Source organism: Lontra canadensis, unplaced genomic scaffold (genome assembly GCF_010015895.1).
Source record: "Lontra canadensis isolate GAN:19392208 unplaced genomic scaffold, GSC_riverotter_1.0 scaffold5, whole genome shotgun sequence".
NCBI classification, from domain to species: Eukaryota; Metazoa; Chordata; class Mammalia; order Carnivora; family Mustelidae; genus Lontra; species Lontra canadensis.
The window spans coordinates 7,485,918-7,503,915 of NW_022630999.1; the positions used below are offsets into that span (position 1 = coordinate 7,485,918).

Here is a 17,998-nt window from a genome sequence, read left to right on the forward strand (position 1 = left end):
AGTTAAAATATTAATAAGCTGATCTGCAACGTGGCTTCCAAAAAGCAATGAATTATTGTTTTATAAAGCAGTCTAAGATTATACATGGTATTTCAGGAGTTAAAATATAAAACTAGTGGCTTCAGGGGTGCCTGGGTGGCTCAATGAGTTAAAGCCTCTGCCTTTGGCTCGGATCATGATCCCAGGGTCCTGGGATCGAGCCCCACATCGGGCTCTCTGCTAAGCGGGGAGCCTGATTCTTCTTTTCTCTCTCTGGCCGCCTCTCTGCCTCCTTGTGATTGATCTCTGTCAAATAAATAAATTAAAAAAACAAAACAAAAACAAAAAACAAAACTAGTGGCTTCATTACGATTGAACTACTTTTAAGCTCATGGAATAAAAAATGCCTACTGTCCAATAATCACTGAAAAGACTAACTACTTTTCCAAGGAAAAGTGGGTTTTATGAACTCAGGCCTAAAATGTGGAAAATGGAGTTATTCATTTTGCAAATAACTCACTAACATCATAAATTAATTAAACCAAGCAGCAAATATTTTCACAGATCAATGAGCTATTGCTAAAGGGTACAGTACAATTAAATTACAGCCTTAGTTAAATGTCATTGCTTTATCACAGTGGGCCTTTCAGGGTTGAGTCGTGTTAGCTAATTCAACTATTCAACCAGAAGCGTTTTTACTTCCAAAAATTCTAAGTATCAAACATCAATTCTGCTTGGCAGCTGGCCTTTATGTTCAGCTAATACTGCTGCTCTTCTGAGATTTACATGTACTATTTTTGAATATGAAGTAAGAATAATACTTTTGTGGGGGTAGTCTGAATTCAAGAGTAAAAGAAGGGTAAAAAAAAAAATCACAGTAGAGTATAAAAATCAGCTTCTTGTGAGCAGCCCCAATGTAAGAATAACCTTCAGCCCCAGAAAGTGGGAATGTTGCCTCAAGCATGGGCGGTAACAATGGCCAAAGGGTCTGGCCTGGTTTTTTTCTCCTCTGAGGCTGCTACAAGCAACTCTATGTCACAGTCAAATAAAAGGCTTATAATAAAAGGCAAAGCATATAAATGTGGGAATAAGAGAAGACAGGCTAGAGTGCCAGTTCAAAAGTCCCTATTACTCACATCACTGGGTTATACTTAGGGGCAGAGTACATCTCTAAATACCCTAGAACCTCTGAAGGATGCTCTTCTCCTCCAGTGATGACTGGGGGACAGTAAGTATTGTTCAGAACAAAAACACCAGTGTGCCAATCTTTTCTTCTTGCCTCTACGGATCCACTTGTCATCCTTCTCATCACAAGAAGGCAGACATATTTCAGCCTGGGATTGGCCAATGGAAGGTGCAAGAAGAAGACTGAGCAGAGAAGACCTCCACCCCTCATCCAGGTTTCTGCAAGATGGCTGCATTCCTCTACCAAAGGCCATAGATCTGATTAGGTGGCCCTCCCCCACTGCTGTCCCTTAAGACCTCAGGGTGATAATAACTCCCTGTGGTACTTCACCATCCTTTTCTGGTTTCCCTCAATCTTGGTCATACCCTTGTAAATGGTCCTTTCCTTTAATTCTCCTCATTACCCCATTTGAGGAGTGCCCTTATGTATAGGCAGGACCCTCACTGGTTGACCCATTAAAGCTCTTGCCATTGTATGCAGCCCCACCTGCAATTTCTCTATTTCTTATTTTTCCCTAAGTAAGAGATGATCTCTGAAGAGCAAGCCAGGCAAAGAAGAGACACCCTCCACAGTGAAAAACACAATGGAGCACTCTCCAGGAAAAGGCATTCAAGACAATTAAGCCTAACTCCTTTCTCTTATTTGGCAGAGACCTAAATTAATAGCCAAGGAAAACACTGGAAAAACACGTGAGGGAGTTTACCTGCATTGATTAGATCTGCATCAACTTCATTTTGTAGTGGATACGGACCCTGTCAAAGCACACTGAGTTAGTAAAAGAAGTTTCTCACTGAATCACACACTAAAATCATAATATAAATAACTTCTCTAAAAACCCTGGGATAGTACTACCAAAAGACTTGAGGTGAACCTTCTAAAAATAATTCCAGTATGTTCATGACTATTTCTCATATTGATTAGTCTTTCCCACACTAATAACTGTGATAAATAAAAAATTATTTCCTAGAAATGACCAAGTTTGAAAAGAAATGTTAATATTAGAAATACAGGTCACTAAAACCAAAAGTAATTATTTAGTGCCTACAATGCAGTCAATGTTACTTGTAACTCTTCCTGGTAGCATCCATGACCACAAACAAAGTGGCTGCCTTATTTGACTAGAGGGTTGCAGAGAGGCAAATTTTCATCATTTTGGTATGCAGCACCCAAAGGCTCAAATTTGGAGTCCTAACCTTATTTCTCACAACACCTAAGTTTTGAAGCCTTTATTTTCCCTTTGCCTGGTTACTCTCAGTTTTGCTTTTTAATTTTGTATGTATTTTTATAAGGCATCTCTACATTACTTGAATGGTGTGAGTTGTTTCATAACATAACATAACATAACATAGAGTAAACAAAACACGAAGAAATGGAAAAAAGGGGTAGGAGGCATAAGAGAGAACCATGAGTGAGGAAATCTGAGCTAGGAAATTCTAACATGCTTTCAAAATGAGGGACCAAACATGTATCGTTTAAATAAACTGAAGTGGCAACTAGTATTTTAGGACTATGTAAATTTTCCCTTTAAACACTGACCATGGATAAGATATATCAACTCATTTCCCTTGTCTTCTAAATGAGGGAATTGGTCCCTCTGTGGCTGCAACATGAATCTTTTATCCAGACTCATGTCAGTTTTGCGCATCTGAAGATGGTCATGATTACCACCTCAATCAGTATCAACTATATGCTCCTGACCATTATTTATGTTTTAAAGACTAGATATACCATTCCATATACACAATTTTTATTGCATGAACAGTTAAAGTCTACTCAGAACAACAGGAGATTAGAAATCCTATAAACTGGCCAAACTATAAATAATCTCTGCCATAGTTAACATTACGTAAAAAATGTCATCCAAGAAGCAAAAGTATTTCTTATTATTAGAGTACTGAGTAAAAAGTATATCCAAATTCTGTGAGAATGTTGAGCTCATCTGGAAGGTTAGTCTTGAGGAAGAGAAAAATTCTTTCCTTTTGAACAACATGGCCTCAAAATGAGAATTAGGTAAGAACTTTTTAAATTAATCGTTTGTCAAAACATGTCCCTATTCCTCGAGTAAAAACCTTACTTTTCAGTTTCTCATTCAGAGTCTTACAGATCATTGTTTACTACAGAATTCTTTATGACCTTCACTACCTTGTCAAACCACACAAAAGTTAAGAAAGTTCATCTGAACAGGAGGACACTGTGAGGTCTCTCTAAAGCAGGCACACCAGGGGAGGAAGACACTGACAAGATGGCACAGGACGAACAGCCAGAAAGCCCAGATAGTCAGGAAACTACCTTAAAAATAAGGCTGGGAACTTCAAGCTAACAACTCTCACAAGATTTCACTATATGGACTATCTCGTTTTCTATCGAGACTGGATAAATAAAACATTAATTTCTGTCTTACCAAACCCAGGATTCCATTTTCACTTTGCAGATGAACTGTGATATTTGGGCTGATAAAGTTGCTGGCCAGAAGTGGGATTCCTATGCCCAAATTAGCTGGGGAAAAAAGATGTTAAGGTCCACCGTATAAAAGATAGAAAGATTATGCCATAAATCTGCCACATATAGAAGTCTGAACTTCTGATCTTTAAAGGCACTTGCTCTGAATGTAATCACTGAACATATTCTCCCATCACTCTCCAGGCGCTATTTGGTAATCTTTTTAAAAAACAAAATCCCTAATTTCAATAACATTAATAGGCTTTCCTGTAAAGGAATCAAAGTGGTGGATTCAGAGGTCATTTTTATTGTAAGACATTTTATTTTCATTAATGTGCTCAGCAAATTTGAACTGGTATATTATGACTTATTATGGCTGACACATTATTAAACAAGACTTGACCTTTGTTTAAAAGTAATTTTCACTATTCAAAACTCCACCTAAAAATAACAATGATTTAGTATTCTCAAAAAGGGGTATCATTTTTAAATTAAAACGGAAGTTTTCTAATACCAAAAGGTCTGTCTAAAACCGCAATGATTCCTTTGAGTCACTGAGATAACGTTCATTGGTAACTGAATCTTCTCTAAGATATAAAGAAGATGGAGGAGGTGGCTAAGTTTCAGTGAATATAACAGACCATATAAAAAGTAGCTGAGCTAAGGCATCACAGAGCTGAGAGTTGTTTTTTTTTTTTTAATTTATTTTTTCAGTGTTCCAAGATTCATTGTTTATGTACCACACCCAGTGCTCCATGCAATAAGTGCCCTCCATAATACCCACCACCAGGCTCACCCAACACCCACCCCTCTCCCCTCCAAAACCCTCAGTTTGTTTCTCAGAGCCCAGTCTCTCATGCTTCGTCTCCCCCTCCGATTTCCCCCAACTCACTTCTCCTCTCCATCTCCCAATGTCCTCCATGTTATTCCTTATGCTCCACAACTAAGTGAAACCATAGGATAATTGACTCTCTCTGCTTGACTTACTTCACTCAGCATAATCTCCTCCAGTCCCGTCCATGTTGATACAAAAGTTGGGTATTCATCCTTTCTGATGGAGGCATAATACTCCATTGTATATATGGACCATATCTTCTACATTCATTTGTCCATTGAAGGGCTGAGAGTTTGACTCTTATTCCTCAAATGATCAAAATTGGGTCCTGATTTGTATAATGGTGTAGATTTAAACTTGCCTCTCAACACAAACAGGCTGATCAGATCAGAGATACCCACACTGCCTGAAACTGTTGTCTATACTGTACACGACCACCCCAGACTACAGGACTGGCCTTAGAATTAGAACAAAGAATCATGGCACTCTGATGAGATTCCAGGAACAGTGAGATCTTTGTGAATCAGAGCCAGAAAAAAAAAGGTTTGTATGTGCTGCAATATTATAGACTATGAAGGCTAGCAAGATGTCAATGAACCAAGACACTGCTTGTAGACACAGTAATTCTAAGCAGCTCTGACAATAGCTCCTTGGTTCATTTCTTACCAGATCACAATCTAGTACAGTGTTGTTTGTACTTCATTTCTCACAGTGATATACAGATCACATTGAGATATTAATTTCATTATGAGCAAATATTTTAGATAAGGGCAACCCCAATGACAAGCTTCTTACCTGAATTCTTCCATCATATCCTATAATTTTTTCAGTTATTCAGTGCTTTTTAGTAGGTCAAATATGCCAGGGATAAAGAAGTCTGGGTACTCTGGGTTGAAAAAAAGTGGGTGGAATGGAAAGACCATTTATATGAACTAACTTGCAAATATTTTTCATAGGCAATATAATAACAGCAAATAAAGAACACCTAGAAGCCATTACTATCTAAAATTAGTGGTATCATACAGTCAGTATTTAAATGTCAGTGGGAAAACAACTGACTGATGGTCATTAGAAAACCCAGGGCCTAGGTTTTACCTGCTCAGTTAACTTGGCTGATGCTCTATCTTGCTGATATCAGAGGTAAAGAGAGGTGCTATTATATTTTCCTCCCCCATGTGAGTTCTCACTATAACACAAGGTATAAACTGGAAAAAAAAAGAAAAATGAGGTGGTGGAAGTAAAAATAAAGTAGAAACAGAGAGTTTCCCCAGTCAGGATCAGTCTGAAAGAGGATATTCATGGTTGGGGGAAGCTCGCAGAATGAAGACAGTTATCATGTTTCTAGATTCTCTTTTAGGAACTTTAAGTATGCCTTTAGGCCTTTAAGTATGGCTTTTGTGTATTTACTACTCAACAAGTATTTATTTTATCAAACACTATTTGTATTTTATGCAGTATTTGTTATTGTATAGTTCAATGTTTGATGCATTGAAAATCAGCAAAATGGCAAAGAGACTCACTGTTAAACACATTAAAAACTGAATGGTAACTGTACTGAATTATCTCAACCTACCTTTTTTTTTTTTTTTTGACAAAGTATCTAAAGCAGGATTTGAATCATTCATTGAATACCCTTACAAAGCGTTAGACATAGAAGGGTGCACTCATGGGACCCTTGCCAAAGGAAACAGGGGTTGTTAAGAAGTTGGATCTTATGTTTCAATGAGTATGCAAATGTCAGAACACAGAGAAAGCAAATAGCACTGTTATAACTAGTACTTCTGAGATTTGAAACCTCATCTTGGGTAATCTCTTTTCCTAATAACCTTTAGCAAAATGCCAAATTGTACATTAGAAATCCATTGTATATTATAAAATAGCTAAGCAAATTTTGGTTGCCATTTTGTTTCAAGAAGGCAAACAGATTATAATTCCAATTTTATATACTTCAATATCTTTAGGTTATATGCCACATTTTGTAAAAATTGATTCATTGCTTTAAAAGTTACAGCAGACTAGAAAAGAATCACTATGCAGGAGGCCTAGTAGCCTGATGAATACAGAAAAAGTGAGGGCCATGTCTGCGCCCAGCCCCAGACAGATAAAAGGATACCATACATGCCATCCTCAAATTCAAGAGCTGCCCGCTTGATGATACGCTCCCTCACATTATCTCCAGGTTTACCAGATTTGGTTTTTACATCCTCCTCTTTCCGGACCGATAGACGCTTTAAAATAAACAGAAATAAATTATTCATGGTTGAGGTATACCTTGTATTTTATCACTGCTGAAATATAGAATTTTACTGGAAAAAATTGAAGTCTCTCTCATTACTACTATTAGACAAATCTGTAATATAATAGGGTTATATTTTTTAAAGAATAACATGGGTGGTGTTTGATGACCAAAATCATTTTTTAGGAAGTGAAAGAGGTCGGATTTGCTTGAAGAAGATCTACTTGTTCTATTCTGGTTTTCTGAAGCAAATAATCCCTCTGCTACTGCCACGCGGACTGCTACTGCTAGGATCCTCAAGACTTCTGAAACTGAATTCTCAGGGGCTCAAGGATTGAGCCAGAACAAAGAAAATGAAAAGACCTTGGGACTCTGTTTTTGCAGGGCTGCCAGAATATTTTTACCAGGTGTTGCTACTGCCAAGTGCATATTTCCACTTGCAGAGTCTGGGCTGGTTTTGCTACAAGTGCATCACGGGAATCATAAAAATATCCAGAAATCAGCCAGGAAACTACTTCCATTACTAAATCTCCTTGACATAGACTCTGCTTTCTATTTGCAAATGTCCCACATCCTTTCTCCCTAGCCCCCCTAACATTAGTATTAGATTACAAAATGTCTTTGTTTGACACACAGCTGAGGGTATCTCTGATTGCCCAGTATCTCCTACTGGATGTCGTCCATTCTGTTGCTGTTCCCGAGACAGTTGTGAATCTCGATTCTGGCCCAACTGAACATTCTTTATGCTCTCAGTAGCCTTAGAATACTTCCACTGCTCCTGGTACCTACTCATTGCCATGATCTCATATCCACCAGCTGCCCAGAGCCTGATGCTAATGGGAATGACATTCTGGACTTAAAAAGTGCAAAGCAATTCTAAGATAGACATTTCTGAATAATCAAACATTAAGTCCAGCAGAGCTAAAACCTTCTCTACCCTAGGACAGCCAGTCAAAACTATGCATTGTAAATTAAGTCAGTTACAGAAGCCTGAAAACACAGCCCAGAGATGTCACGTATGTCACATAACTTGGTGATATATATTTGGTAAACACAATCACTGTTGGACTGGACAATAACATAGATGATCATGTTCCCTTAGGATGGACACAGGAGAAGCTCCTATTAAGATCCAAAGCAAGACTTTCCATTCAGTTCTAATTCCTTATCATCTGGAATGGCTCCAGGGGCACATATCTCTGATAATCGGATTTATAACTGCTAACAAAGAAACTAAGTCAATTACCTCAATTCTTTTCTCATATTTTTCTCCCTTTATAAGGCGATGTACATAGATCTTAGGAATATGGATGTCTTCTGGGGCAAATGATCCAATATCCACAATTTCTTCAACCTAGGCAAAAAAAAAAAAAAAAAAAAAAAAAAAATTAAATACTGAGAGCTTAATTCTTAAAAAAGTGAAGTATATGCGTTGCTACCTCCAATTTAGATTATATATACAATGTAAATATATATATATATGTGTGTGTATATATGCGCACCTGGGTGGCTCAGTTGCTTAAGCATCCATCTCTTGATTTCGGCTCAGGTTGTGATCTCTAGGTTGTGAGATGGAGCCCAGCGTCCTGCTCTACACTAGGCAGGGAATCTGCTTGGGATTCTCTCTCTTCTCTCCCTCTGCCCTTCCCCCCATGCTCGCTCGCGCGCTCTCTCTCTCTCTACCTCCCTCCCTCTCTCTCAAATCAATGGATCTTTAAAAAAATAATACACACACACACACACACACACACACACACATATATGTATCAAAAAGAGACAATATATTACACACACACTTCTCGACCCACAAAAAAAGAAGAAATTCAAATACTTATGTCTGAACATAACATACAGGAACACAAAGCTCCATAACTTAGTCTTTGCCTAAAAGAGTCTCAGTTACAAATTTGTCAAATGGTTTCTCAGTACAGCTGCTTGAACTTTCACAAATTGCAGCTCAAAACTTGAAAGCATATCCCTTAAACCCAGATTTTCAAAATTAATGGAAGATTTATCATATCAAAGACAAAAATCTGTACCAACATCTGCTTGGTCAATTGAAGAGCTTTTTAAATATAGATACAAATGCCATTTGTAACAGTTTTTAATTATTTCTGTTATTAGCTTCCTAGGATCATGAAAGAACTGCAATTGCTGAAATAATTTTACTTAAAGACAAATCTTAATTTCAATATGGAAATTCAAAAAGGAAATACTAACTAATAACTAGAAATACTCAATGTAATTAGAATTAAAGTCATTCACAGAGCAAAAGGGCATTTTACAGCAGTATGAAAAGCTCCAAGTTAGTCTGCTATTTTATAATTCATTAAAAAAAGACAAAATAGTATTTTTATATCAATATAAAAAGAACCTCAGAATAACAATGATCAAGAAAAACTAAGGTTGGGGCGCCTGGGTGGCTCAGTGGGTTATAGCCTTTGCCTTCGGCTCGGGTCGTGGTCCCAGGGTCCTGGGGTCGGGCCCCACATGGGCTCTCTGCTGGGCGGGGAGCCTGCTTCCGCCTGTCTCTCTGCCTACGTGTGATCTCTCTCTCTCTCTCTCTGTCGAATAAATTAAAAAAAAAATCTTAAAAAAAAAAACAAAAACAAAAACTAAGGTCAGTGTTGTTGGGGTCAAAGATTTACCTTTCTGGGGCCAAGAAAAAATATTATCTTGAAGATGGTTGGGTGCTCAGTTCAATATAACCATATCCAAAGCAAAGAACTATTTGCTTAAATGAACTAACTTGTGCAAGCTGAGTTGTAGTAAACATGCCTCCCACACTAACAACCGAACTCTCTGGAAGTTTTGAGGTCAAGTAGCACTTTTTATGCTATTTTACCCTGTACACACATACCATACTCCTCCTCCAATGAAATAATACCAGGGGATACAAGAGTCATTTTGTTATGATGCACTGTTCCCAAACAGCACTGCTCCAAGTAAGAGTCATGTAGGCAACAAACTTGAAATAGTAGGTAGAGATGCATATCCGCATTTGTCTGAGAATCTAGCTCTAGAGAAGGCATAGGATTCCCCACCCTGGAATCTGTATCCTCCCCCCAGGACCTTTGTGCCACTTAAGGTGGTGACCAGGTAAAGAGCAGGTGGATATAGGAAATGCAGAGCCACAAGGCATTATCACTACTACTTCAAGGAGTTGGAACTTGTAGCCATTCGAGTTCATTCATATTTTTATTTTATTTATTTTATTTATTTAATTCAAGCCTTCAGAGAGGTCCAAACTTAAAAAAATTTGTTTATACATTAACCCATTATCCTGAGGATATATATGAAGATTCATTATTCATGAAAATATTGGCCACAGCATTTGGTAAAATAATGTGCTGGCAACAACCCAAGTTATCCGCAATAGAATAATGGTAAAATATATGTGGTACATTCACATGAGGGACCAAGACCTTGCTTTCATCATACTTAATGACACATCATAATTTATTGTTTCATAAAAATGCAAGATTTTGTACAAGTAAATATTTACAGATATGCCCTTTGGCACAATTATCTCTACACTTACAAAAAACTGAAAGGAAACACAGAAATGCTAATAATTACTGCCTCTGGGTAACAGTACAAGTTATTTTTCTTTCATTTTACTTCTACAATGAAAACTTCGATTTTTTTTTTTTTAAGATGCAGCAGAAAGTAAGGAGTTTCCCAAACTGAAAACTACATGAAATGGAGGACGTCATAAATTCCTTAATCAGTTACACATGTACCAAAGGAACATGTTAAAAAGAAAACAGGAACTCAAAGAAAAACTGCGGTTTCTAAACTCTAAAAGCACTTACACCCTTATGAGATGAATTAAGGAAACTCTTTTGCCTACGCTTTTTAAAGATAATGCAAATTATTCCCCCGATCCTGTTCCAAAAGTCCGGGCCCTCCTATCTCTTGTTTCAATTACTACTGCAGCTTCCTAATTGGTCTCCTTGCCTCTGCCCTTCAGCAAGGACAAGAAACATAATGGAAAAGAAAAAAAGATAGTAATCCTTCTTACTTAGACCAGAAATGCTGATGGTAACCAATTGCTATTGTCTTCTGATTCCAAAAAAGAAAGTTTTGTCCCAAAACACCATATTAAGACAGTTTCTTTTGGGCACTTGGGTGGCTCAGTCAGTTAAACAGCTGCTTTCAGCTTGGATCATGATCCCGGAGTCCCAGGATAGAGCCCAGCATCGGGCTCCCTGCTCAGTGGGAAGTCTGCCTCTCCCTCTGCTTCTCACCCTGCTCTCATCCTCTCTCTCAAATAAATAAATAAAATCTTAAAAAAAAAAAAAGACAGTTTTTTTTTTGTTTTGTTTTGTTTTTTTACCAAGGACAATGACATCATGACTTTCACAACAAATAAGGTGAAAGAATGTGTCCTGACAAAAGAACTCTGACAGAAAGTAAGAATCTGGTTAAACATCATCAGTTCTACACTTTGTCATCCTGATAGAAGTGATTTTCCTATTGTAGAAAACGCATGTGCAGCATTTGTCCAAACAACATCAACACTCAACAGTACTGAAAACTTCTATACAAAAATCAAAGCTTTCTCAGAGTTGGTTAGCAGAGTTAATAGCAAAGGAAGAAAGTATTTGAAGTACAAAGCAAAAGAAGAAAACATATGTTTTCAGACAATCTGTGAAAAGGGTTTCAAAAAACTGGAAAGGCAGAACTATCTTAATGCAAGCTACTGAAGGGACTGAAGCCTTCTCTACTGCTCTTGTGTGATTTGGAAAGAACCGTACGGAGGAATCAATGTGTGTGTGTCGGGGGGGGGCAGTCTAGTGAGATCAGGCGATAACATAAGAGCTAAAGGAAACCTGAAAAGAAAAAGAGGACTAAAATGAGCTTGTTAGGAAAAAAGTAAAAATAAACGCTCATAGGAGCACTCACTAACCATGGCGCCTCCTGACATCAGAAATGGGCGAGACAGAAAATAAAGAACAAAGAAGCAGTCTCAGTGCAAAGCAATGAGCAGATTTAGGTATCCTCAGAAAAAGCAAGAGGGAGGACAGGTAGCTAAGAACACCCAAGAGTTCTCCCCGGCACGAAGCATAGTTCTTATGCAGCACCATCTGGTTCATCTAGAAACCCAGACACTTGAGGCTTCTCTAATTAGTACTTGTCTTCAGTCATTAGCAGGAAAACAGAGGCTAGGAAATGTTAATTATTATTGATTTGAACTTCATTTTAAAAGGTTGCTTTCTCTGCCCTGCACCCCTTTTAGTTTATCATTCTGAAAAGTTTTATTTTAAAGCTCAGACAAGAATAAGAATTCATCCTTGGGCAACAATGTTTTTTTTTTCCTTGGCAAACATTATTTATATCTCAGGTAAGGGAACAGAGGAGCTACAAGGCAGTGACTTTTTTTTTTTAATCTCTTTTTAGTGACAACCTGAATCCGTGATCGCCACAAAAAAATGGGCCCAACCCTGCAAACCTCACTGTGATACAAAGTGAGGGCTGTTTGGGGAAGAAAGGGAGGAATCACACTACAGGCTTTTTTCCCGAGTCATTTTAACTCTCAAAACAGGTTAGGATGAACATTCTTCTTTTGCTAAGAAATAAAAAAGCCAACAACGACAAGCAATAATATCTACAATCATGAAAAATACTGACTCCAAATTAGGAAGAGCTGTGGAAGACCAGAAAAATGGAAGAGGGAAGCATGAGCAATAACAGAAAACATTACAAGTTAGAAGCCAGAGGTGCTCTGGATGGTAAGATGAGAAAATGTAGAGCAAAAGGAGGTCAGTAGCATGCAGGGTATCCTTCCTAAGAATCCAAAAAAGGAAAAAAAAAATTTTCCAAAGGAGCAAGAAGATGCATATTGTATTAAGCTTCCTGCTAGGGATGATATGATTACTACAAAAACATAAATTACAACAGCATGGAAGCTAAAAGGGCCTGGAACAAATTACGTATGGTCTTAGATGTCCTATACATACAAGCAGAAAGACTGAAAAGATGAGTTGCTATTAAGGAAATCTGGAACCTTAACAACACTGATAAATATAACTGCACAGTCATTACTGAAACTTTGTTGACTGGATCTCATGCCCATAGATATTCTACAATGTTCAGTGAAAACCAGCTGACAGAACAAGAAGCTATCTCAAGAAAAATATGCATGTGCCCAGAAAGCCACAGTCCTAGTGATGAAACACGGTGAAGTATATTCAACGTGAGTTTAAGAGGAGAAAGAACATCACAGTGATGGCCACATAATCAGTGCTCACCAAACTAAAGATGCAGAGGACATATTTTTAATAGAATGTCAGCACTGCTCAGAAATAAGACAGTCATATCATGAGAAGCCTAATTATCTGAACATCATCTGTTCACCATATTCCTCTGATAAATTCTGTATTGCTTTCTGACAAGTTCTGTATTTCAGAAGGAAAACGTGAGAGAAATCCTGATTCTGGACTTTTAACCAATAAGGAGAAAGTTGGTAAGGTAGAAATGATGGAAAACCTGAGAGAAAATGACAATGTGAAACTGGAATTTGTAAAAGACCAGGAACTGCATCCTGGACATACATAGAGATATATCCTGGTCTTTGAAGAAAAGCAGATTTCAAAAAGTTGAGAAAAAAAGAAGCAGGATCAAGTGGTCAGGAACCCTAAATGAGAAACTTAAGAGACTTTTCCATTTTGATGAGAGGAAAATGGACACCTTGATGATGAAGAGAACAGCACACAAGAAGAGTGTAAGAGGTATAACATAGATGGCTATGCGGTTCTGTGTATCTCCAAGGGCTCCCACAAAAGAGAGACAAGTATGATCTAGGACAAATGGGAGTCACATGAAACCTTCAGAGGTATGTCAAAAGGTGTAAAACTGAAATGAGATGAGTCATAACCAAAAATGCTACAGATAAGGAGAGAGTGGTCTCTGGGGTGATTTTGCTGTTGCAGATGAAGAATTTAGAAATGGTAATCAGCATGCTTGAGACAGGACAGAAAGCAGTTCGATTCCATTTTGCTCCTGACTCCCCAGTCAGCGAGAAGGAAAGGGCAGTACTAATATGGCTAAGGAGGAACTGAATTCCAAGAAGAGATAGATTCTCTGAACTAATACTAGGCCCTAAACAAAATGATATCCCAGGATTCTTAAAGAGCCTGAAAATATGGTCACAGAATTACAGTCAAGTGAAAAATGGTAGTGGCGTTGAAAGACAGAGAGAAGGAAATAGACTCCTTTTTAAAATAGGCCTTGGTTCACAACAGTATTCTAAATGGGTTATTAAACAGAGAGCTTATAAGGTCACGAAACAGAGAATAGAATATTGGGAGGCACCAGGACAAGCCTCCCCTAGACCACACCATGCAGAATGGACTGCATTAATCTGCAGATCAGGCTAGCACCTGGTAAGCCATCAGAAAAACTGTGTAATTTTCACAAGGAACCTGACCAAGTTCCTCATGAATGCTGTACAGATTCAGCAGGGAAATGTGCCTTGGATACATTTACTTATATTCAGCCAATACGGATTAAGCACCTACTAGATATAGCAATGAAGAAAACAGACAGGAAGTCTGCTATGATGTGCAGATAGGTAGATAAGTACTTGAAGACATCACAGAAGTACTTGATGGCTTGACAAATCCTTAGAAGTCTCTAATACTGTGCTTTTTAACCTAGGGGGAAATGTGTAGTTCTTTACAAATCCCATGAAAGCTACATCCAAAAGAATCTCCCCATCTATAAAATCCTTCATGAGATTTCAGGGGTTTGGTCCATAACAAAACCTCCCTATTCTTCATCCTCAGCCAGACCCCAGATTAGAAAAGCCCACTCTGGTGGGTGAGATCTTTGGTCCTATCCTGTTAAACACCTTTATCAAGGCCTTAAATGAAGACAGAGAACACATTCTGAGTCCACTGTGGTTCAGAGGAAAGGGTCTGTGTGCAATGGGCAATTCTGGACAGATACATTTCCATCTCTGTCAGAGAAGACAATTTCAGGCTCATGACCTCCCAAGTATTCAGCAAAAGTTCGAGTGACAAAAATAATATTCAAGGAGTCCAAATATCCTTTTAATGTTCCAAGATGAGTCTGCCCCTGGAGCAAAGCAGTATCCTTATACCATTGTTATAAAGGGCCAGTTTCTCCTCAAAATCAAATGAGTTCTTTCATGCAATTAAAAAAAGGTGCCAAGATAAAATTCTGTCTAGTTTTAATACAAAGAATAGTTGTACTTCACCTGATCTGATCATTAGTTTCCTTTATATGATATGTACTATCAACTACATCTCAGTACTTTCACTTTTACTTGACATCTTGTGCTCACTCATGTTTGCCATGACAGTATTATTTTTCTAGTCCAATTCCAGCTCCATTTTAAAGCTCCATTGCTTTTCTTTCTTCTTACAGCCCTACTTTAAAATGATGGGGCGCCTAGGTGGCTCAGTGGGTTAAAGCCTCTGCCTTGGGCTCAGGTTATGATCCCAGGGTCCTGGGATCAAGCCCCGCACTGGGTTCTCTGCTCAGCAGGGAGTCTGCTTCCCCCTCTCTCTCTGCCTGCTTCTCTGCCTACTTGTGATTTCTATCTGTCAAATAAATAAATAAAATCTTTAAAATCAAATCAAATCAAATCAAATGATGTTGTTTTGTATATATTCCATGTTTTGTAAGCTACTTTACATCATTTCTGGAACAAAATGGGTAAAAATTAAACAGTGCATGTATCAGACTGGAGAATGATACAAGGCCAGAAAAAAAGAGCTGACACTGATAAGATAAAAATACTGCCATTTGGGGATCCCAGGGTGGCTCAGTCAGCTAAGCATCTGTCTTTGGCTCAGGTCATGATCCCAGGGTCCTGGGACTGAGCCCCACACTGGACTCCTTGCTCAGCCGGGAGCCTGCTTCTCTCTCTCCCTCAGCCTGCTGCTCCCCCTGCTTGTGCTCTCTCTGACAAATAAAATCTTAAAAAGAAAGGAAGGAAGGAAGGAAGGAAGGAAGAAAGAAAGGAAGGCAGGCTGGCTGGCTACCCTCTGGTCTCTACTGGTTAGGCAAATGAAATGGGCGAATATTAACTGAATGAAATTCAACAGGAAACAAATATTGCAAAGTAGTACCTGTCGAATAATTTTTTGAAGAGGAAATATAAAAGTGTTTGACTGAGCACCAGCACAAAGACTACATGTGACAGAAACATCCAAAAATGCCAGAAAAATCTTCCTTTCTCCCTTTACTGTCCTGCCTCAGAATTCAGGATAAACACCTTAAACCTCATGTTCCTCATTACAAAACAAAAACTATTCTTCCACTGTACAATGTCTCATCTGAAACACGGATGAGAAGGAAAATGGATGAAGCTATTTGAGCTCATTAAAAGAAAAGCCTGGGGTGCCTGAGTGGCACAGTTGGTTAAGCATCTGCTTTCAGCTCGGGTCACAATTCCAGGGTCCTGGGATCGAGCCCCACATCAGGCTCCTTGCTCAGTGGGGAATCTGCATTTCCCTCTGCTACTCTCTCCCCCAACTCTCGCTTTCTCCATGTCAAATAAATAAATAAAATCTTTTTAAAAAAAAAAAGAAAGAAAGAAAGAAAGCTTTACCTAAAAATAGCTTAATTTACTAAAACTATGATTAGCCACAAAATTAATAGACTGTATTCATCCAAAAAAAAAAAAAGTAGGAATAATACTTCATGGACTACCCCAATAATTTTTGTAATAGAGAGACTGTATTTTAGAAACAAATTTTAAAGCGGGACGCCTGCCTGGTGCAGTCAGTTAAGTGTTTGACTCTTGGTTTTGGCTTAGGTCATGATCTCGGGGTTGTGGGATTGGATCCCACGTTGGGCCCCACGCTCAGTGCACAATGTGCTTGAGATTCTCTCTCCCTCTCCCTCTGCCCCTCCCACCCATGCTCTCTCTCCTCTCTCTAAAATGAGTACATCTTTAAAAAAATAATAAAAACAAATTGAAAGCTGTATAAATATTATTTTTATTTCCACGTTACTCTAGTACTATATCCAAACAGTCTAGTCCATGCTGGGTTTTTTGCTAGCATTTTTTGTTTTAGTTTGACCAAAAAATGCCAATCTTCACTAAGTATGTGATTTAATAACATTCAGGCAGTATTATAAATATCCACATTTTATTTGTCATATCTTTTTCTAAAAGGAAATTTTTTTAGGGCTATAGCTAATCCAGAGAATTAATTAAAAGGAGCACATCCACCCAAAGGAATTAAGACACTTCTAACACGTTCATTCAAAGCACCAGTCTTATCTACAATACTAAGGGAAAAAATTACACCATTATCACATACCCCAAGGAAAACAGGGAGACATGATATAATTAAAAGAATTAAACTGGGAACATTTTTCACTGAAGAGAGTTATGGAGAAGTAGGAAGTGGAAGAAAGTCTGTGTTCAGTTTTTACAGCCAACAAAAAACTGCCTATTAGTGATGTCAACTGAAACTTTGAAAGGTTGGTTACCCTTTTTAAAACGGTTTCCTTCCATTTGGGGCTGTTAATCATCCTTGGAGCTTTTTGAAATATAAGAACCCAGTATTTAACTCGTAAAATGCAAAACAGAATTGGGTTAAACTAGCATTTCTGGAACACAGTTCATGATTGCTTAATCTAACAGAGATTGCAACTAGTGTTCCCCTTGAGAATGACTCGATAATTTAAATTTAAAATCCTTCACCATGTGGGAGAGAACAAGAGCTTTCTTTTTTCATTTCACCTTTCAAATGTTCTCTATATGTTTTTATTCTATAAAGCAGTAAGCAAGGTGGCATCCTATTTATTTCATTAAGAACATTAAAATGCCATGTTTCTTTTTCCCTGATTTAGTATAAGAAAGGTATACATAAGACTCGCCTAGGTCAGGCGCCTGGGTGGCTCAGATGGTTGAGCATCTGCCTTCAGCTTGGGTCGTGATCCCAGGGATCGAGTCCCACATCGGGCTCCCTGCTCAGTGGGAGCCTGCTTCTCTCTCTGCCTCTCTCTCTCATGAATAAATAAATAAAATCTCTCTCTCTCTCTTTTTTTTTTTTTTTTTTAAAGAGGTGCCTGGGTGGCTCAGTTATGAGCCTTCAGCTGAAGCTTCAGCTCAGGTCATGATCTCAGGGTCCTGGAATGTAGCCCCACATCGGGCTCCCTGCTTGGCAGACAGTCTGCTCCTTTGTCTCCCTCTGCTGCTCCCTCTGTTTGTTTTCTTCCTTGTTCTTGCCCTCCCTCTAATAAATAAATAAAATCTTAAAAAAAAAAAATGGACAAAATATGCAAAAATAAATAAACTTCTAGACAACATACCCTTCCCACCCTCAGAGTAGAATTC

At 38.3% G+C, this 17,998-nt stretch overlaps 1 protein-coding gene across 1 annotated transcript in view; it reads right to left on the reverse strand.

The window, feature by feature from the left end:
* OXCT1 (3-oxoacid CoA-transferase 1) overlaps positions 1 to 17,998 on the reverse strand; it is a 123,287-nt gene that overhangs the window by 56,281 nt on the left and 49,008 nt on the right. The window contains exons 9-12 of the mRNA XM_032851979.1: positions 7,922 to 8,029; positions 6,553 to 6,667; positions 3,567 to 3,661; positions 1,869 to 1,917 (exon numbers count right to left, since the gene is read on the reverse strand). Of these exons, the coding sequence (XP_032707870.1) occupies positions 1,869 to 1,917; positions 3,567 to 3,661; positions 6,553 to 6,667; positions 7,922 to 8,029 (367 nt within the window). The remainder of the gene's footprint in view (positions 1 to 1,868; positions 1,918 to 3,566; positions 3,662 to 6,552; positions 6,668 to 7,921; positions 8,030 to 17,998) is intronic.